Source organism: Ictidomys tridecemlineatus, chromosome 6, assembly GCF_052094955.1.
Source record: "Ictidomys tridecemlineatus isolate mIctTri1 chromosome 6, mIctTri1.hap1, whole genome shotgun sequence".
Lineage (NCBI taxonomy): Eukaryota > Metazoa > Chordata > Mammalia > Rodentia > Sciuridae > Ictidomys > Ictidomys tridecemlineatus.
This window is the reverse complement of record NC_135482.1, coordinates 17,863,415-17,889,924: the sequence shown is the minus strand read 5'-3', so window position 1 is coordinate 17,889,924 and position 26,510 is coordinate 17,863,415. Positions and strand designations below refer to the sequence as shown.

General features: G+C 32.1%; 1 protein-coding gene across 2 annotated transcripts in view; it reads right to left on the bottom strand.

Moving 5' to 3' along the window:
• Positions 1 to 26,510, bottom strand: part of Nup37 (nucleoporin 37) — a 37,405-nt gene that overhangs the window by 7,566 nt on the left and 3,329 nt on the right. For both annotated transcript variants that reach the window (XM_005322356.4, XM_021724475.3), the window contains exons 3-6: positions 17,760 to 17,884; positions 16,077 to 16,149; positions 14,231 to 14,325; positions 759 to 849 (exon numbers count right to left, since the gene is read on the bottom strand). In XM_005322356.4, the coding sequence (XP_005322413.1) occupies positions 759 to 849; positions 14,231 to 14,325; positions 16,077 to 16,149; positions 17,760 to 17,884 (384 nt within the window). The remainder of the gene's footprint in view (positions 1 to 758; positions 850 to 14,230; positions 14,326 to 16,076; positions 16,150 to 17,759; positions 17,885 to 26,510) is intronic.

Below are 26,510 nucleotides of genomic sequence, written 5' to 3'. Positions count from 1 at the left end.
ACTGCTGAAATTACAGGCATGAGCCATCAATAACAACTCTTACTGAATGGCTCCTGTTTTCCCAGTGAAATGAGAGTTAAGACCAATTGATAATCAGACCTCTTAGTGTACCTTTAGTATTTTTAGGAAGCTCTACTCCGAATAGAAATCGAACATCACTGTAACCAGGGAAAATCTGCCTGAAGTCACTAATGCTTCCTGTTTATATGTTATGGCTCACAAGCTTGGATGTGCCTTTTTTTTATCTTTTTCTTTATTTCTGGTATTGGGGATTGAACTAGGGTTGCTTTACTTCTGAGTTATATAACCAGCCCTTTTTATTGTTTATTTTGAGACAGGGCCTCTCTGAGTTGCTGCGGGCCTTACTAAATTACTGAGGCTGGCTCAAACTCACAATCCTGCCTCAGCCTTTGGAGATGCTGGGATTATGGGCAGGTGTCACTGTGCCTGTCCTTTTTCCTTTATTAACTTCACAATGCTACCAGATCATCTGGGTATAAGTTTTTAGGCTAAATCTGCTAAACGTCAGGAAAAGTGTACTCTGAATAAATGCCACTTGTGGATGATGGCTGTCAAATTAAAACTAACAATTTTAGATAAACTTTTAAAGTACAGATATCTAGACTAATCCAAATGTACTCATGCCAATTAGTGTTTCTGAGATGGGAAGCCATTGATTTTTCTCTTCTATGGGTATATGTATTGTATCTTATATGTCTTTTCAGCTGATTAAAGAAAGCTAAGTTATAAATAATAACCTTAAAATTTTCTTCAGGATGCCAGCACACACTCATTCCAGGGGAATGAAGAACAAAATGAGCTGTTTGTGCTCCTTCCAAGTTCCAAATCCTAATAAAAGAATAAGAGTATAATGTTAAATATTCTTGATAAATTACTAGTAAAATCAAATTTCCATAAATTTATTCAAAGCTCTTATTACAAATTATGATAAACACTTGTAATTATTTTAAAAGACAATTAACACTGCTATTAGAAAGTATGAAAAGTGGTATGAAGAATTTAGTTTTACTAAAATCATGAAACAAAGAGACACACATTTTTTAATTAATATAAGATAGCAACAGAATAATCTGTTTTTCAATTATACTCTTTACCTTATGGCAAAATCTTGAAGCTTCTAGGTAAATTATCAGGGTACATTTTCACCTAGTAGTCACTTCAATTAACCAGAAATGCTTAACCCCCACCCCCTACCCAGCACTTTCATTTTAAAAATAACATATAAAGAAGCTAATATGAAGTGGTGATGTGCATTTAGAGGCATAATCATTTTCCACAGATGGAATTGCTTATGCCATGTACCTTGGGTTTCCAACCCAGAGGATACTTCCTATGTTATACAGTTTCCAATCTGGCTCACTTCTTCAGTGTTCTCTCCCAAAGGTAGCTGGACTTGATAGCTACTAGATTAAAGTGTGCTGAAGACCGGGCACTTGGTTCCTCCTACTCTTTTTGTCCTCATTAGTTACAAATCCATGGTAACAAGGACCAGGTTACTCAGACATGGATCTCCCATGCATTCCCACCTACAGAGGGGAATTAAGACTCCATAATCTCAGGTATAGTACTTTGTTCTGAGAACTGCTATTCCCCACCCAGACTTTCTATGTCAACTTAAGTCTTCTTACTCAGCTACTATTATATGGTACTGGAAGAGATTAGCATGCAAAGATAGAAATTAGTAGGTGGCTGGCAAAGTGCCCACAGAATTATGGTCTTTGAGAACTGAACACTTCAGGGACTGGGCATAGACCAGTGGATTCTGTGCTTAGCATGCTTAAGACCCTGGGTTCGTGGGTTCATTTTCTTCTGGTTTTTATAGTTTATCTCTCTTTAGGATGAAAACAATTTCAAAAAATTTCAGGAATATATCCTATGCATAGAGTTAAATTTTATTTCAAAGAATGTAGATATATTTATTAGACAATGCTACTCTGTGTTAAATGACATTATTGCAAATATTTTTCTTCCTTATAGAAATTATAGAGTATCATAGTTGCACATAAACTAACATTTTTTATGATTATCTTCTTGATTAAATATTTGAAGCATACACTTTTCTTTTGCTAAATCAACACTTTTCATCTGCATTTACTACACAGGGGAGACAATTACAATTTAATAGAAGAGGGGAATCACATTTACCAACGGTTTATACAATTGAGTTTCACTTCCCACAGTGAATGAGATTATTAATTATGAAAATTGAATATTTCTTTCTTCTCTATTTTCATTTGCATAATATAGCACTGGGCTTGCATATATTTTGCCACTACTGAAACACCATAAATTTTTCTTCCAAATTCAGTGAATCCCATGAGAAGATGGTTTAAAACATCCATTCTTTTGATCTTATTCTAATATATATGATTTTTTTTGTTGGCTACTATATAAATTGAGGAAATACATACCATACATTTTTATGATTTTTTTCAACATTTTCAAATGAAGGAGAGAAAAGGAATAGAAAATCTAGGTTGAGATATTATATAAAATTGTCAACTAATTAAGTATATTCCAATAAGCCAAAATTTAAAATAGTATTTTATCCTGAATAGAACCTAATTTTTTAAAAAAACTGACTTGAACAAGGAAGGTTTAAAGAGAGTGATCTAGATTAATTTTGGGGGGACTAGGATAAAATGATTTATGGTTCATATTTATATGCTTATTCAATAATTCTCAGTGGTTGCAAACTTAAGTAACTAAGTATGCAAAATACAACAAATTGGGCTGAAATAAGTTATCCTAACCAAATTAGCTACAGATGGTATAATTTAGGTTGTTAAGGCCTATTTCCTTTTTTGATAAATTATAAAATTAAGCCCTTCTCAAATCCTTTTATGGAACTCAACTCATTTTTCTTTGTCTTTACTACATGGTTCATATAGTTCACATTAGTTTCATCAGATAAAGTCACATTGCTTTTTAAAAAATATATCAAGCGTAATAAAAGTATACAAATCTTAGGTATATAAGTAAAACTGAATACACTCAATGAGAACAGAACCCAAATCCACAGAGTATTTCCAGAATTCCAAAAGTTGCCTTGTGTTCCCATCACATTTCCTTGCTTTTTCACAGAAGAGCTGACTACTAACACTGCTATCCTAACTTCTACTAACACCATAGCTTACTTTTGTTTGTATTTTACAATCATATGTTACATATTTTTTTGGTCATTAGGTTTTATGAGATTTGCAAACTTTGTTGCATGTTGTAATCTCTTCATTCTCATCTATCAAAAAGAGAAATAAGACTTAACAACTCAATTATAAAGTATTCCATTATTTAAGTATACCACAGCATATTTATTCATTGTACTGCTGACAGATATTTAGGTTGTTTCCAATTTTTGGTATTACCAAAAATGCCACTATAAACCTTTTGTACATGGTCCAATTTTATTGAGTATAGATATACATATACCACCCCCATTACATACACATACCTGCTAGGTACATACCTAGGCACAGAATTGCTGGACCATAGTTTACAAATATGTTCTTCAGGTATCACTGAACAGTTTTCCAAATTAGCTGTACTCATACTTTCTTTCATTGTTCGTTTTTAATTACCAATGGAAAAAAGCTAAAACTTTCTCTTATTTCTGATTAAATACTGTCAGAATGTCAAAAGGCACAGCTTTTCAGTTGGCCTTATTTTGTAATTCTTGCATTTTATATTGTTCTTTTTATATATCTATGTATGTATATATTTATGTAAGTTTTAAAATGTAGTGAATACAATATACAGAAGCTCTATAAATGGATTTCCTTGTGACAGATTCTTCCTTTCTCCCTCTGTAGAAATGAAGAGAAAGAGAAAGCAATTTCTTAATGTTCCCACTTACGTATTTCTTGTATGCTTACCAAGAGGGAATATGGGTTTTTTTCCCCAGCAAACCATTGTTTATATATATGATGTAAAGTCTTATTGTTGTAATTATATAATTGTTATTATATAAATGGATAAAACATGAAAATGACAGAGCTCTTTTGTTGAAGTTATTGGCAACTAAGGCTATTTCTAAAAGGGAAAAAAGACCCTCTTAAATTAGGTATGTGAGACAGTTACAAAAACTTAAATAACAACAAAAAAATCTTCAAAATTCAGATGTATTCTGAATTAAGACTACTTTTGTAAGTGTTGTATTCATTGTAGACATTGTATTATGGTTGTTGCTCATGTAGAACAAGAATCCAATGCCAATCAATGACTCATAACCTAAGAAAAAAGCTTGGGCCCAATACAAAAAGATTGGCAAATGTTTTTTTCATATATATGTTGTATATCTGAATAAGATAGGTAGGCAAACTTTCAAAATGATTTCCTGAGTTTACTGACTTTTTGGTTTTCTAAGAACTACTGGTCTAGATCATTAAAGGAAAAAAAAAAAGGGCTTCTACCATAACAGGAAAACAAATTTAAAATTTGGAAATTCAGGTTTTAGTATTGTCAAATTTATTCAGCAAGAAAATTTTTTATAATAATAAAATTACTAAAAAAATTAAATTTTAAGGGCTCATTGTCTTCTTAATAAACAAATATATGAAACGACAATGGACTACTTATAGAAATATGGCATAAATGTTACCAGGTTAAATTACCTGGGCCAAAAAGTTAGGAGCTATATGAAATACACATGTATACATATTTAACTGTTTGCAAAGGAAAAGCTTTTAAGGTAAAGATCATCTGCTAATACATTAAGAAGTCAGACCCAGTGAATCCAAAGGCACTGGTAAAGTATTACTCTCAAGTGAAATAAACTACAGTTTTGACCCAATTTGAACTGTAATTATAACAAACATCTTCCCTCTCACCATTACTGTAGTCCTAAATAGAACTGTTCTTGTTAATCATAAAAAGGATGGATGAAGAGTTAACTAGGTCTAAGATTATGAATTATACTTACTTTACTTTTAGTAGTTTATTGCTAAAATTATTTCCTCATTTCAGAACCAGTGCTTTTCAGCAGAACTTCATTAAGTATCCCTACCATATAGTACCCAAATACAATTATCCCATTTAATTAATAAAAAGGTACTATAAATTTGGTGTTGGCATATTGGGATATCTTAGATATTCTCAAAAGACTTTTCAATGGACAATTAGCAGAGGTTGATTTTTCTGTTTGAGAATTCAAAAGGAAATTTCCTGGATAATACTCTGTTCTTTTTGTTCTCCACTTTTAATTGGCAGCTCATTGTCTCCTAGGGAGTTCATTGTAGAAGGAAGTTTCTGCTACCAAATGTTTTTGACAGCACAGACAAAAGAAGGAATGGATGAGATTAAATGACACATCTGTATCCATTTGGCCCTCTGTAAAGGGTAAAGCAAAGAATACACCACAATCTTTCTAAAAGACATGACTAGATCATATGAATCAGTGAACTGAATAATTAAATTAGAAAACAAGAACAAAAGTAATACTACAGAGATGTAGTTATAAGGATGAAGAGGCATTTTACAATATCCCTGAGTGCAAGAATGGGACCTCCTGTGTATCCTAAACAAGAAACACATTTTTCACTGAGTTTGTGATAGCAAATTGAGGATTTTCTCTCTCATTTCCAAGTAATCAGTAACCAAGATACTTATGATGTAGATGATTGAAAAAAAAAAAAAAGTTAAGCCATGGCATATTTCTTTAGTAAGTAAACACACAACTAGAAAGGTAAATAAAGCAAGTAATAAATAATTTATTGCTGAAATAACTGTTTAAGCACAAAAGAAGTTCAAACGTAGGCCCCAATCCAGGGATTAGATTGACAAATCTTGATAGTGGGTTTGGTAGGTTAGAGTGGTGAATAAACTTTGTTAGTAATGGCTCAGACTCTGAAGAACATTGAAAGATAAAAGTTTTAAAAGGGAGCAAAACCAAAATGGCATGATAGCTTGAAGTAGGAGTTTTATAAAAGATACTTTAGTAAAGTATCTTCAAATATATTTAGAAAATAAGACTGACTGACTCCTATTGTTTTTAAGTACTCAAGTCTACTGAGCTAGTAGTAGTGATAGTTTGCTAGCAGCATTAATAGATTATTTTACTAACTTCTGAATAAGAACTAAAAAGAGAAATTAAGCAGAAATTACAAGTTTAATATCCCAGAAGTGAGAAACAGAAGATACCCCATAGCAGAATTAACATCTCATTTAAAAACTTAATAGGTAGATTTTTCAAGGAAGGGAATTGTGATAAATTTTGTCACATTCATCAGAATTAAACTCAACTGCAAAGAAATACCATATGGTAGTTTCCAAACAGATCAGATATAATTTCATCTTTAAGGAGTTCAGAGTAGGACTTGTAAGTTCTTTAACTGACACAATCCTGTGTAAATACCCTTTATACTATCTAGGAAATATGAGAATTTCATGATGTCCAACAAAAGTTTCGATAAAACTTTACAATTTAAAATTTGACTACATGCTAAATATGAAAACTATAGATAAGGCAAAGTAGTCCTCATTATGCACATTAAAGGATTTCAAAGTAAACCTGAAAAGTATTTGTACATGACTCCCATTTATATAATTCACTTAATGTAACCACATGAGGGCCACATAAGGCAAGCTGAAATTACTGTAATCACTGGTTTGGTAAAAGACTTTAATAAATACTGGTTTTGTATTTCATCTAGAAGGGCACATGAGAAAGAACAAAGTGTTGAATATCACAGAGTGGTGTTAGCAGTACATCATCATGCAACATTTTAGAAAATTCTTTAATCACTTTATTGATTTTTAGGATATAATAATCTTTCATTAACATTTGGTTTTATTCATTGAATAAAAAGGTCTGAAACTATGATCACAAGGTTTTATTATTTTCAGACAGTATTTTTTTTATACACAGAATCCTTAACTTCTATTTATTGAGAGTATTATCAAACAACACAAACTATCAATTTTACTCCATTCTCAAAGCTCTGCTAAACTTATACAACAATTACTCTTGATTAAACGTATTCTAGAAATTAGAGGGAATTTTAGAAGATAAGCAGCAAACTTTATTTCCTGATTTAACCATAACCTTATAATGAGTAATAGGAATTTATCCTGATTTCACTTCATATCTGGAATTATTTAGGCATGGTTTATGTGCTCCTAAACACGGATTACCTCCCAAGAATAGTTCATTGGCCTATCTTCAGAAGGTTCTCAGTCCCCTTTTGTCTGCTTCCCACTAGGACTGTTTTTAAATATATCACATATTTTGTGATCCCAACTGGGGTGGGGGAGAAAGACTACTGCACTCTAATTAGGGATCTTACAAGACTCTCAAATGTATCAAGACAAAGGTGATATGGCAAGAACTCACCATGTGGTACAAAAAAGACATTTGATAAACATTGTTTTCCCTCTTCTAACATTTTTCCTCTTGTAACCCTATACTACTGGATTAGTGACTAGCTTAGGTAATTTAGTATTCCCTTATCCGATAGTGTGATTATATTCCTAAAAACAAAACAAAACAAAACAAAGTTATTCTTTATTTCTTATGTCCTGTCCCTTCTCCCATTCTTTAAAAAAAATGATCCTAGCTAGAACATGGCATTTACAATTATTTCATGTTTTACAGATGAAGGGAATGGTACCTTATGTGTCTCTAATTCATTAGTCTTAAACTAAAATATTCCTAGTTTCTAGAAGTCAATTTTCCTTTGCCATAAATTTTTAATCTAATATCTTAAAAGATTATTGAAGGGTAAGGAGGAACAGAAAATGGATTTACTTCTGATATCCTTTGTAGATACAGTGAGTACTGGGTCGTATGTTTCTTTTGTATCCCCCAAAGTACTAAATGTTGATTCTACTGAATGTGTTTACTAAATACTTGTTGATCTGACTTGTTCTTACAGAATGGTACTGTTTCTGATATAAAAGAACATCTGCTATTTGGCATTAACTGGGAATGAGATGTTCTGTGAGTTTTTTAAATAATAAGCTTAACTTATTAAAATATTTAAATACCACTTTACCTTCTTTTGGAGGCAGGAGACAATAAATCTACCTAAATGAATATGTACTTTTTTTTTTTTTACCTCTAAAACATTGTAATGATTTTTACTTCCTTTTGATGATACTGGGTCATAACTATGAATGTCAGTATTTATGTCTTCCTGTACAATTGCATAGAAGAGCACATATAATACACACAGATCAAACCATTAATTATAAGACCCAATGTATGTACACATACATATTTGTGTGTATATATGTTCATACAAGATCCTGAACGGCTAGTAATCCCAGAATTTATTGGGGAATTTCTTTTGTTAAACACATCTGTTAGATGCTTTTTTTTTTTTTTGTAATAACACTTTTATAAAGATACTGCGACACATACATAGTTGTATTCATTCCTTTACCCAGATTCACTGATTTATGATTTTGGAGCATTATTTTAAATGCTCAAAATAGTGCCATAAAAACAATATATTAGTGGTTCTCAACAAGTAAGTGGCATTTTTGGTTGTCCTAATGATTGGGGTGCCACAGGGCAGGTAGTGGCTAAGAGTCACCAATACTAATAATTATATAACTTTCAAATGACAGACTAAGCTTTAGAAACTCATAAAAGGTGGGAACATTTCAAGAGAGAAGATAAGTTTTCTGCAATGTTTTTCAATACTTTGTTCCTTGGCAAAACACTGAATTATTTGATGCTATACATATCAAACTGGATGATTTGCAATATTTTCCTTCTGTTTTTCAACTTAACATCCTATAGATTGTTTTGCTATGTTATTTCCTCTTTCTCTTAAGCCTATTTAACTTGTTCTATTATGACTAACACAAGCCTTTATTGTAATACTGTAGTTTGCTCAGGGCTATGATGCTGTAGAACTCCAGATGGCACTATTTACACTGTACTCTATGCCAATAATATCCGTGGACCATGCACTTGGTAGTCTTGCCTTTGCCTTAAAATTTCCTGTTATTTTCTGATATGCAATCCTATTCATTATAAAGAGGAAAAAAGACTATTTCAGTATGCAGACATATGTAGTTTTAACACTATTATTCTATAAACATGTGTTTATTTATTCTATAAAAATATAATACAATTAAGGCACTTTAATTTTTTTGTAACTATATATTGTTCTCAATAGGCTAAATTGAGATCTCAGTTTTCATAAATATTGCACAGATCATAGATTAAAACTAGAAGGAATCTGATAAAAACTTAACCAATCTTCTACCATAATAATATTTCATATTATCAGTAGCACCTTAGTTCACAGTGTGAATCTTTATTCTGTGTGATTCAGAATGCCAATTTTCAAACAAAAACATGTATTTCATGAATCTACTGAGGAAATAGGCTGTTTTAAAATGGTGTTACTAAGGCCACCAATCTACTAATTATAGTATTATCTCTCTCTTAGAAATGTCAAAATCAAACATTAGAAAATGTGCATAGATCAAAATAGTGAAGTAATTTCAAAAATTACTTTTTAAAAGAGACACTGGGTCAGAGACATTTTTTCTCTGCCCTTTATAGTATAGATGTTAAGATTATATCGTAAAACTGTGCTATGCTGTAGTCTCTTTTGTTGTATATGTGCAACAATAAAATATTCTTTCGATGAAGCTATAATATTTTACATATTAAAGCCTAGTATTAAAAAATGTGATGTACTACAAAATTCACATTTTTAAAATACATAACACAAGGGCACTTGGTACATTTACAGTGTTGTCTACTATGTAGTTCCACAACATATTCATTATCCCAATAGAATCACAAAAAATGTGGCCTTTTGGTCTCGCTTATTTCAGTTAATATAATATTTCTAAGGTTCATTAAAGTTGTAGCATGTATCAATACTTCATTCCTTTCATGAAGAATATTCCGGTATATGGATATACACATTTTGATTACCCATTTATTCACTGATAAATCCACACATTTGAGCTATTTTCATCTTTTGAGAATAGCATTGACAGAAATATTCCTCTACAAATTTTTATTTGAACACATTTCCAGAATTCTTTTGGGTATATACTTAGGGGTAGAATTGCTGGGACACATGATAATTCAACACTTAACTTTTTGAGAAACTGCAAAATTATCCTCTATAATGGTTGCACTGTACCATTTTATAATGATTCCAGTAAAGTATTAGGGTTCCAATTCCTTCACATTTTCCTAAACATCTGTTATTGTCCCATTTTTAAATCATAGCTATTTTAGTGAATGTCTGTGGTTTTGATTTGCATTTCCCTAATAATCAATGATATTTAGCACTTTTTCATGTACTGAATAGCATTTGTATAACTTCTTTGTATAACTGTCTATTCGAGTACTTTCTCCACATTTAAACTGGGTTGTCTTTTCATTATTGAATTATTATAAGAGTTTTCATGTATCTGAATACAACACTCTTACTAGATTTATGATTTACACATATTTTCTCCTACCCTGTAAGTTATCTCTTCACCCTTCTAACAAGCCTCTTTTGATGCCCAAAGGTTTTTAATTTTGATTAAATTGAATTTATGCATTTTTTCTTGTGTTTTATATGTTTTTTGGTGTTGTATTTAAGAAACCATTGTCAACTCCAAGGTCTTTAAGATTTGTCCTTATATTTTCTTCTAAGAAAGTTTCCTCACTTTAGCTAGACATTGGTGAGGATTTTGCATGTATATTTATAATGGATACTGGTCTGTATTTTCTTTTCTTTCTTAAGGGTTATTGATATCTGAGTAATACTGGCCTCACAGAATAAGTTAAAAGGTGTTCCCTCCTGTTTTCTGAAAGTCTTTGAGAAAGATTGGTGTTAATTTTTTAAATGTTTGGTGGGAATTACAAGTGAGGCATTATGTCCTCTGTTGGGAGTTTTAGTTTTTTTTACAGATTCAAACTCTTTTGTTTGTTATAGGTCTAATCAGATTTTCCTTCTTCTTGAGGCAGTTTTCTATTTCTGGGAATGTGTCCATTTCATTTAGATTATCTAATTTGTTGGTAATAATTGTTCATATTTTTTAAGAACAAAAAAGCAACATCCTCATTTTTTTCTGATTATATTTATTGGGTATACTTTCTCTCTTTTCTTCTGTTTAGTCAACAGCTTGTTAATTCTGTTCAATTTTTTTGGAGAACCAACTTTTTGGTTCTCTATCCTCTGATCTTTATTTTCTTCCTTCTGTTAGCTGTGGTGCTAGTTTGTCCTTTTTTTTAGTTCTAAGGTATAAAATTAGGTTGCTGATTTGACACCTTCTTTTCTAATGTAGGTTCACAGATACAAACTTCCTTCCCAGCACTGCTTTTGCTGCATCTCATAAGTTTTATACACTGTACTTTGTTGTTATTCATCTCAAAATGTTTTGCATTGTATTTCCTTCTTTGACCCACTGGATGTTTGAGTGCCACATTTAATAAACATGAATTTGTAGATTCTTACAGTATTCCTTAATTTCTAGTTTTATTCCATTGCAGTCTAATATGATTTACATTTTTCTCAGTTTACTGATGATTGTCTTAAGGCCTAACATATGGTTTATTCTTAAAAAAACTCCATGTGCACTTGAGAAGAATGTGTATTATGCTAATGGTGGAAATGTTTCGAGTGTTTTAGTGTACATCTGTTACATCTAGTTTTATGTTGTTGAAGTCCTTTGTTTCTTTATTGATCTTCTATATGGATTTAGCACAGGTTTTTTTTTTTTTTCATTTTTAATTTATTTTATGCCTGGTATCATCTGTTCCCAAGGTGATAAAGGCTTTGACTAAGATCAGACAAGGATTTCAATAATGTACCTTTACCACCAACATGAAGGCCCAGAGTATGATTGGCATTACTTTAGTCAGTGTGAAAAGTCATACCCATGATGTAAATGGCTCTTCCCTCTGTCCAAATTACACACTTTCCATGTGCTAGTGTCCTTATTTGTACTTTGGCAAGTCTATCCTTTGAGTTAATGAAGATGGTGGTACTGAAATGTATTTCTATTACTGGGTATCCCTTTAGAATTTCTCTCCTTTACAACTGTGAGAGTATGCATGACATTATTCTTTTAACTTCTTGTTTTACATAGTTGCATCTTCTGGTGGTTGTATTTTTTTTTTTTAATTTAATTCTGTCCATACTGTTTAGTTTTATTAGCCAGTCAGAGTTGTTGTTTACTTCTGGTTAGTGAACTAAACTGACAAATTTTAAATTTAGCTACCCAGCTACTACTGTAATGATGATGTGTACCAACTTCAAAATATCAGAGGCTTACAAAAATAAGCACAATTTTTTCCTCATGGGTCTATGGGAAGCTGTTTCATAATGCCAGATGGTTCCATATTTGCTCTAGTATTTCTCATTCTGGGGCCATTAGCTATCTAGGACATGCTCACCTTACCGCAGATGATAGAGCACAAGAGGTCAAGTCAAACCAGGTAAAACATTTAAAGCTTCTGCTGGTGTCACACTTGCTAACATCACACTGGCCTAAATGAGTCACAAATAAGTCCAATGGGATAGGAAAATCTCCCTCCATTAGAGGGGATGAGGAGTGTGAATACCTGCTACACAGTAACACCATCAACCATAATCTAGCAAAATCAGACACTCAGGCACAATGTAAATAGTTTTTCAAAAAGATAAATTTATTTAAAGGACCTACTCTGAAGCTAAGCCCTTTATTTTAAAAGGAATTATGTCCTTTCTTTTATGAAATGATGATAATGAAAGGCGATAACACTTAAAATTCTTATTGTTTAATAAAAAAAAAAAAGCTGGAAATCACCAAGATTTTTGGAGAAATTTACTAGTCTATAAAAAAACTTCAAACGTCTACTACAAGAAAAAAAATAATCATAGACCTCTGAGTATTCCTATGTCTCCCTGGCTGTTATTCACCATTCACAGGTTATTCCTTGGCTTGCAAATACTCCCATTTCCTCCCTTTTCAAGTTTTATTATTCCAAATGCTTGTGATTTGAAATATCCATGTTTTAGAGAACTGAAATGCCAATATTTATATCTAGTGAATTATTACCTTGAAAATGAGCCATTTTAAGGTCTCTATACAAACTTGGTTTTATAAATACTGGGGGACCTAAAATTTTAATGTCATATAAATCTTTCATCTCCCTGACATAAAAATTTTAACAGGCAGTGCATACATAAAGAATAATGGCCTATAATTCTGAAACTTTAAAAAGGTGAGCTCTATAAAGATAAAAAATTATAAAAAAGTATCCAGCAATTTTACTATTATATCACTATTAATTATATCACTATTAATGATATTTAATAGTTTTTAAAATATGTATATAATAATTAATAAATATTAATGATTTTGACAAAGCTTTTTCAATTATTTAAAACTATGCAAAACAGCAGAGCAGTGTCTTTTGATCACAGTATTGATAAAGCCAATGAAGAAATTGGTACTCCTCTAATGACTGATTATCTCATTTCACTCCTGACTTTTCAGTTTATTTCCACCTCCTACTCTTGCTCTTCAGCTTGTTTTTGTGATATTCTCCAGCTTTAGGAACTATTAAAATGTTATAGCTACATCATCCATTCTAGACTAGGGGGTAGGATGGAAGAACATGATACTGAAATGTATTTGCAGAAAACCTTATATAAAGACTTTTGAATTTGTCAAAATACCAAATTTTCCATGAGTCTCATGTAACAAGTTGAGATTTGCAGTTCATTATTATACATTTATTTAAACATGATCTGTGATATAACTTCATAATATTATCGATAATGGTCTTTTTTTGTTCTATTGATCTTGCCCAATATTGGATCTAATGTATATTTAAATTTTACAAAAGTGTACATCTAAAATAAGAGGCAGAAAGATATTCACAAAGTTAATGAAAGTTTCCATTAGCTGGGATGAAAACTGACTTCACTGATTTTGAAAATCACGTTGGTGCCAAATCTCTGATTTAAATAGAATGTATCGTTTATAATAATTTGTGCAATTTATATAAATGTTGAACTTAGTCTATTTTTTTCAAAACTTCACATCTGCATGTACATTTTTTTAAAGTTGTAGATGGATATAATAATTTTTAACTATTTATTTTTATGTGGGCTGAGGAGCGAACCCAATGCCTCATACTTGCTAGGTAAGCACTCCACCACAGAGCTACAACCCTAGTCCCTATCTAATTTTTAAAATATATATTCTCATTAAAATAAAAGGAAAATTTATAAATGTGGTTATAACATAAGCCACATACCTGCAGGTATGATCATCACTCACACTTGCGATTTCTCGACCTTCTTTGGGATCAAATGCCAAACCATTAATGAAATCTGAATGACCCTCTAATACCTGACAAAATGGGAAATTTAATAAGAAAACAGGAAAATAATCTACAATATTCCTATCAAATATATTTACTTCTCTGCGCCAAGAGATTTCAATGCATGTTTCTTTTTTCTATAAATATTTCTTTGGCAAGCTGCTATTTTTAAAGCATGATTTATACACCTACTTTTTGGGAAGGTTTGTCTTGGAAAGAAGTTAGTCATTCAACACACTGCTTATTAGCTTAGTCTAACTTTTCTCGTATGCATTTCTTCCAAAAACATGCATACTTTTTTACTGTACCTGTCCTTGTCTCACCTCCTTTCTCATTTATCACATGCTAAAAAACCTTTTAGGGGTACGGGGATTGAGTCCCTCTAAGCTTTTTACCTTGTTATCTAGTGCTTTTCACACTTATTGCTTAATATACATAATATGAACTTCACCTTCAAATGTTTTCCTTCTCTTGCTCAATGTAACTGCCAGCACTGGAGACAGTATTATAAGCCCAAAGTCACAATCAACACAGTAATCCCCTTCTGACCATAGAAGGAACAAATGGGAAGTTGTAAGCTGGAGGACAATCTTGTGAACAGGCAAGATTCCATTTGTCAAAATCTTTATAGTTGAAGTCCCAAATAAGCCTGCCAGATATTTGAATATTCAATGGATTTTCTTCCTTCCTCTCTCCTTTCCTTCCAAAAATTTGAATTTGATCTGTTTACTATATAGAAATGCATGATAAAAAAGGGGAAAAAAAAAGCATTTCCATGTAATATTAATAAACCCAACTCCTCCAAATAATTCTCCAATGCTTCTCCTCTGTTCTGAGACAAATCAACATTAAATGTTTAATATTTATCATAATGAGCATATTAACTTTCAATAGGTAAAAATTTTATGTGTTATTTATACATTTAGTTATTCATGGTAGAGCCTTAGATTAATCAATATGTACAATACATTATCCCTATTACACACAGCTTAAAGCATAATTTTCACTACTTTCTAAATGATTGGAAAGGTTTACCTTTGCTTTATAACATATTTTTAATTTGCTAGAAAGTCAAGAAGGCAATACCATTCTTATAAGAAAATGTGAAAACAATTTCAACCCATCCTGAGGGCTATTACATTACCAGAAAATGTAATATATATAACCCTATATAAACGTATATAGGGTTATTATGTATTAAGTACCATTCTGTTTTACATGAATTAGTTCAAGCGATGCTCATAATTCTATGAGGGAGATGCTATGATTACCTTTTTCCTAGAGATTAGGGTAAGAGTTTACAGAGATTAGATTACTTGACTAAGGTTACACCATTACTAAACTATGGTTATACCATTATTAAACTGTAGAGCTGGGCTTCAAATGCAGGGGTGTTGGCTCCTGTGTCTGAGCTCTTAACCACTTTAGAAGCCTGTCTGGGTTTGCTGCCCTTACCATTTGTTCCCTTGAGTTCAACTCTTACTCCAAGTATGTTTGCATCCATTTTATTTTTACTATACCTGACTATGATTTTGACATTTTCTTATTTACTGTTTCTACCTCATATTTTACTACTAAATGATATCAGATTTAGAATCTTCAGTCATTACTAAGAACCTAGTTACTACCGTATATAACAGAATAAATGAGTCCCTAAATCACAAACTTTGAAGATGACCATAAAAACTCATTTCAAATTAGGATAAATAACTTAAAATAAAAATAATAACATGTTTTAAAGTAAATTCTGAATATTTATGAATTATACTTGTCAACATACCTTATATTCATTTTTATCTTGAAGATCTGAAGTAAATAATCTAATTTTCATATCAATAGCTGAAGTACAAAATCTGGAAGCAAAAAAACCCAAACAAATCCATTTTTAGCCTCTGTAAGTAAAAGTCTTCCCTTCCTATTGTCCCTCCCTCCAATTTTCACTGGAATGTTTTATAATTCATAATCATGCTTTTCCTGAGGATGGGAAGGAGAATGTTGTAGCTCTGTTGTAGGAAAGATTATATGCCCATTAAAGCACATAGGAGGCAAATTAAATATTTTATTTTGAAAACACATAAAATGTTACCACATTCTGGATTTGTCTCTTCAATTATAAATCAGTACATGTATGCCTGGTGTTGCTCCACTTTTCTTTGAATCTTTTCTACTTTAGGAGCATTTAATCCATCTCTTAATTAAATCAGAAACCTCAGAGAAGTAAAGTAAGGTGAACAATTTATTTTCTAGCCACTATGAAAGGAAAGCAAGCAAATGGAACATGAAAAAGAAAACGTCTAAAGAGAAAGAAAATAAACTCAAGATAATAACACGCTAAAGAGAATCCATCAAGAAGAGCTGCTTTTTTAAAAAAATATTTTTAAGTTGCAGACGGGACACAATATCTTATTTACTTATTTTTTACTATGGTTCATTAGGATTGAACCCAGTGCCTCACATGTGCAAGGCAAATGCTCTACCGCTGAGCTATAATCCCTGTCCAAGAAGAACTTCTTTTTAAATGTAAGATAAATGTTAATGATGGTTAAGAGCGATGCCAAGTTACACCTTACTTGCTATGTAGTTATGAATGTACTTATTTTGGAACACTATGAAAAAATATAAAGTAAAGAAGGCTACTTTAATTTTAATCACAATTGCCCACAATTATGTATAAAACAGTGAACGGGACGTATAAATGGATTCTTTCTTTTCATATTACTGCGTTTCCTAAATTTTCAATGTGTTATTTTTCACAAGAGAACTATGTAATTTATTTGGAAAGGACAAAGTTATGTCATTAGGTTGCTGTGAAGATATTCTTTAACTTTTTGGCAGTATGGGGACTGAACCCAGGGCATGCTGCACAAGTGTTCTAGCACTGGGCTATACCTCCAGTCCCAAAATATTAACTTTAAAATTAACGGCTGGTTAATATTTTCTGTATTACTTTCATTTGTATAGTTCCAAAAAGGATTTGAATAGCTTATCATAAATAAACAAAAAAAACCCAAAGTGATGAATTGCAGCAAATTCATTAAAAGGAGGCAAACATGCACTGAGCAATGAAGGGAATGATCACAAGATATAAGCCCTTGTACAGACGGCTTCAGCAGGCATTACTGTCTCAACTAAATTTAGTTTTTCAGAAAGTTGGATTTTCAGTAATTAAGGTGGCAAAATAAGAGAAGAATCTGTGAAGACTTCAAATTACTCATATGAATTTCAGGTAAAGATCTTTGTAGTTTGGATCAAACACATGGTCAAGTCATCACTGCCATGACTGCATATTTAAATCACAAATAAATATGATAATCCTAATTTAATAATAGCAATGTCAAAATATGGAATCATCTAGAGTCATGGAAAATGGGCACGGAGGAAACAGTCTCTACAATCAGACGTGTCATCATTTAACATAATCAGAGAACATTATTAAATACTGCATTTGAAACTTTAAACTTACTTGATTACTGTAGGCAATGAATCAAGTCTAGTCTCTGGGCTCCAAGCTATGCCATCAACCCTGATTCCATGGTGAAATGTTCGAAGGGTTTTATATTGAATTCCTTCAATGTCTGCTTCCTCCTCCTAAGCACATACAATAAATGTTTTAACACGTTTGGAGGACAAATAAAACAAATATTCTGAATTTCATTATAATAAAAAATTTATCAGGAGGCCACGTAAATATTTTGGAGACTGAGATTAAACTAATTTATAGATTAAGCCATAACAAAACCAAAGTTGTTTAGGCCTTACAAAATAAATCCCTAACACAACTAAAATCAAGCAGTAAATGTGTATGGTTTATTCTAGGAAACATTTTACTTTTAATAGTAAACATATTTTATAACAAGTTCAAGAAAAAAGTTACGTTTTTCAAAATCAGAACATTCTAAATAAATGAATGATTATACATGGACTATCAACTTGATTATATAAAAATGTACATAAAGTTTGGATTAGATATTTTGGGGCCTTAAAATGCTTCAAAGTCTTTATAGTGAATGTCAGTGATTTTCATGTGGTATGTAAAATGTGCCATAATAGGGCTGGGGTTGTGGCTCAGTGGAAGGAAGAGCGCTTGCCTAGCATGTTCAAGGCACTGGGTTCGATCCTTAGCCACCACATAAAAATAAACAAAATTGTGTCCAATTAAAAAATAAATATTTTTTTAAAAAAGAGGTACCATAATAGTTCACGAAAAGCGAAATGCAAATAATATTCAAATTAATTTACTTTTAAGATTCTTTTTTTTTTTTTTTTGAATTTCCAACATTTTTTATTTGTTAGTTCTCGGCGGACACAACATCTTTGTTGGTATGTGGTGCTGAGGATCGAACCCGGGCCGCACGCATGCCAGGCGAGCGCGCTACCGCTTGAGCCACATCCCCAGCCCACTTTTAAGATTCTTAAAAAAAAATTTTTTTTGGTATCAAGGATCAAACACTGGAGCACTTAACCACTGAGCCACATCTCCAACCCCTTTTCATGTTTTGAGACAGGGTCTCATTAAGTTGCTTAGGGTCTTGCTAAGTTCTTGAGCTGGTCATGAACTTGGGAGCCTCAGTCGCCCAACTTTCTGTGATTATAGGTGTGTGCCCCTTTGCCTGGCGCTCTTAGATATTTGATTCTGGGTATATATGCTCAGTAAAGTCAGCTTACTTACCTAGCTCTGTCTTACTAAAATGACTTCAGTTTATTATCATGGAAAGGTAAGAAGAAACTGAATTTTAAAAGTCAAGCCACCTATCTCTAATAATGTGGACAATAACTTAAGAAACTCTTCCATTACAGAAATAATGAAAAAAGACAAACCCAGAGAAGCAACTGTGTAGCAAAGTGTGCAGAGTCAGGTCTCATTTGCCCACATCAAATGACTTAAAGCTCTGTTTGCAAGAACAGGAGACAAAGCTCAGTACCACACAAGGAAGGACATCATATCAAAGATCTCTACATAGACTGAAGGCCCTTAAGGGGGAAGAAGAAAAATAAACAAAAAAAGAAATACCATGCAAAATACCCAACATGAGTTGAAGCCAGGAGAAAGAAAAAGCAACTTTAGAGCAAAATCAAGTTAATAGTCTATGTATAATCATGAGTCTGGGACTTGAATTCACACTAAATATGCAGTCCAAAAAAAAATGACAAAGAAAATATTTCAAAGTGGTCATATGTTGGTAGTGGCCTCAAGCACCTGACAGAAACAAAGGCAATTTTCTCTTGGATGAGCAACTCTACCCAGGCCTCAAAAAGTTCCCGAAGATATAGTCCAATCAAACACAATTTTGTATATATATGCACTTCACATATGCAAATAAAGTACTACAAACAAAAGCAATAAAACAGCAGACTTGAACCTACAAAGACATCAGATTAAAAATAATTATTGCAGCAGAATGTGGTAGCATGTCTGTAATTCTAGTGACAGAAAGAAGGATTGCAAGTTCTAGGCCTTTGCAATTAATTTGGTAAGGCTCTGTCTCAAAAAAATAAAAGGGCGGGAGATAGAGCTCAGTGATAGAGTGGCCCTGGATTTATTCAATCCCTAGTACTTCAAATAAATAAAGAATAATCACAGTGGTACATGCCTATAATTACAACTACTTGGCTAGAAAGATGGCAAGTTCAAGGATAGTCTGGGAAACTTGGTGACACTGACTCAAAATAAACTAAATAGACCTATAATCAAATCAGCATGATATTAGCATAAAAACAAACACACTGACCAATGGAACAGGATTCAAAAATCCTGAAATAACAAATTAATCCATGCATTTACAGACAATTGATTTTTTTTATAAAGGTCTGAAAAACATGCAATGGGTTAAGGACAGTGACAGTTTTTTTTAATAAAGACGAATATCCACAAGCAGAAGCGTGAAATCAAATTGTTATTTCATACCTTATATATACATCAACTCAGATTAAAGAGTTAGATGTACAACTTGAACTGTAAAACGGCCAGAAGAAAACATGAAGGAAAAGCCCCACAATACTAGTCTGGGCAATATTTTGAATATGAACTCAAATGCAAGGGGACAAAAGCAAAAACTGGACTATAAAATTCCTCTGTATCTCAAAAGCTTTTACAAAGCAAAGGAAACAAGTGTGAAGAGAACCTATGAAACGGGCAAAAATATTTGTAAACTATAAATCTGATGAGATCAATATCCTAAATATATGAGAAACTCAAGAGCAAAAAAATAAAAAGCCCAATCAAAAAATGGGTAAAGGACCTAAACGACACACAATGGCCAAAAGGTATATAAAGAATGCCCAGTAGGCAAACTAAAATCACAATAAGATAGCACCTCACATCTGATAGAATGGCCATATCAAAAAGAAAACAAGTGTTGAAAAGGATATAGAGAAAAAGTAGTCCTTGTATTTTGTTGGTAGAAATGAAAATTATGCCAACTATTATAAAAAACAATATGGAGGTTCCTCAAAATATCAAAAATTAAAAATATATTAAAAATTGAACTACCCTATGATACAGCAATCAAATTTCTGGGAATATAGCCAAAGGAATTGAAAATAGTATATAGAATTGATATCTGCATATCTGTATTCACTGCAGCATTATCACCGATAGCCAAGATATGGAATAAACCTAAGTGTTCACTGGTGGATAAATGGATAAAGAATGGAATGGATAAAGTATCTGTTCATACGGGAAACACTGAAAAAGAAAATCTAATAGAAATAGGAAGTAGAATATTGGTTTCCAGAAACCGAAGGAGGAGGGGTGACGTTGGACAGAGGATACAAAAATTCAGTTTGATAAATTGTTTTTGAGATCTACTTTAGGGCATGATGTCCACAGCTCATAATAATGTAGTACATTTTTCAAAATGGTTAATAAAAAAAATTACAAGTCTCATTACAAAAAATGAGGTGATGAACATGTTATCTTGATTCAACCATTCCACATTTTACATGTATACCAAAATATCATATTATACCCCATAAATATAAAACTGTTTCAATGAAAAATAAAAAAAACCCAGAACTTTGAGATGAAGATACACTTGAAATTTAAAAATTCAATGCTTAGATGCAGCTGGGAGATGGATTTATAAAAACTGCTCAGAATTCATCCAAGAGAAGACAAAAAGAGAGGTTTGGAGACAGAGAGCATTTTAATGGTAAGTTCCATCGTTTATCTAATCTGAGTTGTATGAGAAGAGAATAGGAAGGAGGCAGTATTTGAAGAGACAATGGTGAAGGTTCTCCTTATTAGATGACACCCACCAGTAGCCACATTTGTTTCAGGCAGCTAAAAACAAATCCATAGCTAGAAATAATGTAGGGAAACTTCAGAAAACACATACCTACAGGCAGGGGTGAGGAGGGAGGGAGATAAAGAAAGAGGAAGAGAGAGGGAGCTAGAGATATTAATCTTAGCAACTGAAGATAGAAAGAAAAGTATTCTAAAATAGATTTTCTAAAACAGAATATTAGACCAACAACCAACTTCTTAGCAGAAATAATAGCAGGAAGACAGTAGAATTAATGTCTTCAAAATGCTGAAAGAAATAAAATTTTAGACACAACAAACATGATTTCAAAAATGTAGTTGTGTTAAATAAATTTTCAGAAAAACAAAACCCCAAAGTTGGTATCAATTAAAGGATCTGGGACTGGCAAACTATAATTCAAGGGCCAAATCTGGCCCATGGCCTGTTTTACAAGTTTCATGAACTGAGAATCATTTTTATATTTTTAAGGTGTCATGAAAAGAAAATCAAAAAACAAAGAGTAACATTTAACAGAGTCCTGAGAGCTTGGCAAAGCATAAAATATTTACTATCTGTCCCTTTAATGAAAACATTTGCCAACTCTTGAAGCAAAGAATATGCTTTGGGAAAAGAAGAGTGATCTCAGAAAGTTTGAAATGAGAGGAACAAGGAGTAAAAAACTGAAGGCTAACAGGTGGGTAAATACAAACAAATATTAGTTATGTAAAACAGCAATATCTAATTTGTGGGTTAAAACAAGAGGAAAAAGGAAGGAAAACTAAAATACTGAACAAAAATCTGGAGCAGTGAGGAGGACACTTAAATGTGAAAGGATTTGTCTTCTTCAGAACGAAGGTAAAGATATTAATTTTGACTCTAACTAAATATTGGTGTTCAAATGTCTTTGGTAATCATTATGAAATAGAGAAATACCATATAAAACTTCTAAACAACTAAAGTGGAAAAAATGAAAAGGAGTGTGTATGTATGTGTGTGTAAAATGTAAACTGAAAACATAAGAACATGCATACTGACAATTTTTCTACACCAGAAAATGAAAAGTAACCCAACAGTATAGGAATAAATAAATTGTCATGTTATATCATACAATGCTGAAAATAAAGGAACTTCAACTTGGAGGAATCTAATAAATATACTGTTAAATAAGAACAACAAAGTTTAAAAGATTGAAATAAAATTTAAAACATGAAAACATAGTGATTTGGAATATACATACATAAAAATGCTATAAAGAAAAATAAGGAAGCAACAATACAAAATTTCAAACATGGTTACCCCTTAGTGTGAGACAGAATAGAAGTAGTGGAGGGATATTCACAGGTCTTCAAAGGAATTGCTAATATTCCTTTCCTAGGCTAGGTAGTAGGTAGTATACAGGGATCCACTTTATTACTTTTCATTATAACTTATCTAGATAATAACTATTTTTAAATACATATCTTTATGAGCATAAAATACTAAAATTTAAATATAAATCATTCTTCCATTTAAACCATTACTTGAACTAAATTTTCTAAAGATTAAGGCAAACAATTTTACAAATTTGCCAAAAGAATGTTCAGTACTAAGTAATGCTAGTCATCTTTTATAGAACTATGGGATTATAAAATATCAGAGAAAAATCCAGAGCAGATGATACTTGATATATAATGGAATATATGTCCGTATAAACAGGATTACCCGAAGGCCAGTTTTAAGAATTCCCTTCAACTTGAACTAAATGTAATGTTTCATAAATGTACTCTACTTGCATCCAAGTAGATGTGTTGATTTTCCCCACGGCAGGCTTTGGGAACTTAGCCAAGACATACTACACATTATCTTTTCTCTTCACAGACATACTACACATTATCTTTCTCTACATAATTCAGATATCCTTTGAAAATAACTTTAAATTTCAGATGAATTTAGAGTTAATAGCAAAAGCTTTTCTGTAAATGAAAGGGGAAAATAGAAATACACCTATCAAGGAAAGAAACACTCTGCCAAATTTTAGTGCTTTACAACGTGTGTGTATAATAGCTGTATAGCTAACAGTCAGATATGCCAAGACAGCAACCACTAAGCAATTTTAAAATAAGTTTAGGAGACTAATCATAGCTGATTTCATAGTTTGGATTACATTTACTTTTCCACACTGACAAACCAATCTTCTCAAAATGGAGTTTTCAAATAAAAATGGACATTATTTTGTCCCTATAACAATAGTAGTAAAAAATCAGGTCCTTTATTTGTTGAAAATTGTACATGGAATCATTAGGTGGTCATGGGCTCAATCTCAGGGATTGTATATAGCTTGAGTATTATGAATTACCAGTGAAATATTTTTTTTCCCCTGGCAGCACTGTCTGTCATTGAGCCAACAAAAAGGATAGAGTGCGTGTGTGGTATAGGCAGAGATGAATGCTATTCTGGGATCAATCTGAGGTGCAGGCAGTATTGTATAGTCAGGAAATTAACAGACTCTGGAAAACTTGCTATAATAGAAATGATTATACAAGGCTCCAAAAATTTGAGGTTGAGACATCAGCCATGTTGATGAAAGGGCTCTTCTAAGGGTTTAAAATGCATTATTAGCCCACACCTATTTAATGCCAAACACAGAATTTCAGTTAGACAAGACTGTGAAGTTTATCTAGTTTGTTTCTTTAATGCTTTAATCTCTAGTAGAACATCTGAAAAAGTCTGCACTTAACTCCCATGAGTTTAAACTTACACTGAAATTTGTCTTCAAATATATTATCTCCTCTGAATCATAATATATTGCTGAGAACTGAAGGTTATGGTTATAAATATTACTGTCAACTTACAGAGGAAGATAAGAGAACTGTGCTATCTGATATTGTAGCCACTAGCCACATGACCTAAAGCATTTGAAATGTGGCTAGTTCAATTTGAGACATACACTTTATAAGGTGTAAAATATACTAGATGATTTAAAAGATTATGAAAATAATATACCATTAAAAACTTTCTACTTTTTTCAAACAGATCTCCCTATATTGTCCAAGGTAACCTCAAACTCGTCATCCTCCTGCCCCAACCTCCCCAGTAGCTGTGATTACAGGTACATGCCACTATGTTCAGCCAGCCATTAATTTCTGCACTGATTACATGTGTAATATTCTAGATATAGTGGGTAAAAAATGTTAAAGTTTAATTTCACCTGTTTTTGAAGTTTTTAGATGACTACAATATTTAAATTGATATTTGTGCTCATATTATATTTCTACTGGACAGTACTGAATTAGCTCCCTCTGGTAGTACTAATTCATGGTGAACACATAGATGACTAAAAACTCTTAAGTCATAATTCTCCCTTCCAGATATAACAGTCTATCATTTTAAGACTTTATATTCAATTTTAGCTTGCTCAACTGGGCCCATAAATCCAATCTATTAAATAACATTTGGATCTAAACACAACCTGACATATAACAGGTGCTCAATAAATGAAGTCTATTATCCACAGCATTAAGGTATCCTTCTCAGCTTCATGTGCCACATAAAAACAATGTGCTTGCTTAAATCAATGTTCTCATTCAAGTCCAACTAGATATCTTAATTCTTTAATGAAGACTCTCTGAATAGACTTAGAAACTTTCATGCTTCTTTTGTCCTTTATACATAGGGCTTCTATTGCACTGCTTTAGATTTACATATCTCCTTGAGGGCAGGGTTTTTGCTTTTGTATTTTCCTGGCAACTACTATGCACTTAATGAATATTTGACAATTGCATGACATCAGTCAATAGTACTATTATCATTCCACTCACATTTCTATCATACTCAAAATGACAGCTTTAGGTTCTGAAAACTGTTCCACTGAAATTCAAAATCAGTATTTTCCTAACAGTCTTATAATAAGAATTGCCTTTCTGATAGGAATGTCAAAATCTCTCAATGCAATATACTTTGCATAGTTTTCTCTTAAGAGTTCATATCCCATTTGAATCAAATGTATGATATGTCAGGATCATTGTACTGTCTTGAGCAACTAAAAAAAAAAGACAAGAGGCATGAAATTTGAGTGCTATTAAACCTGAAGGTTCTAGGATGAGAGACTAGGAATGTTTAGTAGGTTTAACTAGATAAAAAAATAACTTCAAAGAGATTAATTTATTCTGAATCCTCAAGACCAAACTAATGGAACTCATCTCTTTCAGAACTGTTTTATCTACCTTCTTGAAAAAGAAGCACAGGAAAAGAAAAAAAAAGTATAAGCATAGGGTCTAGATCCTATTTTTTTCATTTCCTAATCATGCAAATCCCTGAACTTTTCTGAAGCAGAATATAAATTCTGAAAGAAAAGCAACTGTTTTGTTTAACTGCATTTGTAATGCCTGGCTTAGAATACGATGTGATCACTATATGCTAAAATAATACAAAATCTAATTTTTTCCTAGGTAATTTGGAGATCTACATCGCCAACTCCCAGGTCTGAGAATCATTCAAGACAATGCATGTCACTATAAACCATAATGGAATAATACAAATGCTTTCACTTGTTCTCTTTTCTCAGTGAGTCATTTTCCCCACTTCTACCCATTATCTCTGTCTTTCCTTTTTCCTAATTTGTTCTCCCTTCTTGACTTTCTCCCAAAACATGTTTTAACTGATCATAAGCTAGAGATAAACATTTTTCAAAGTCTGTGTTTACATTTACCAACGTTAAAATAATGAAGCAGGAAGTTTTTTTCACCTGTAGGGGGCTGTTTTATTCTATTACTGGACTACATGAGAGAAATTATTTCTCCTTGGTCTTTTTCAAAAGTATGTTACATTATCTTAATTATATGACTTTTTATCATCCTAATCCAATTAGGATGATAAAATTAGGTCAAGGGGCAAATGTAGCCTAAAAGTTACAAACTCCTACCCCTACCTAATAAGACAATGTGGGGTAGCCTAAGAGTTCTCATGTTTTACTCAAATAACAACAAACTAAA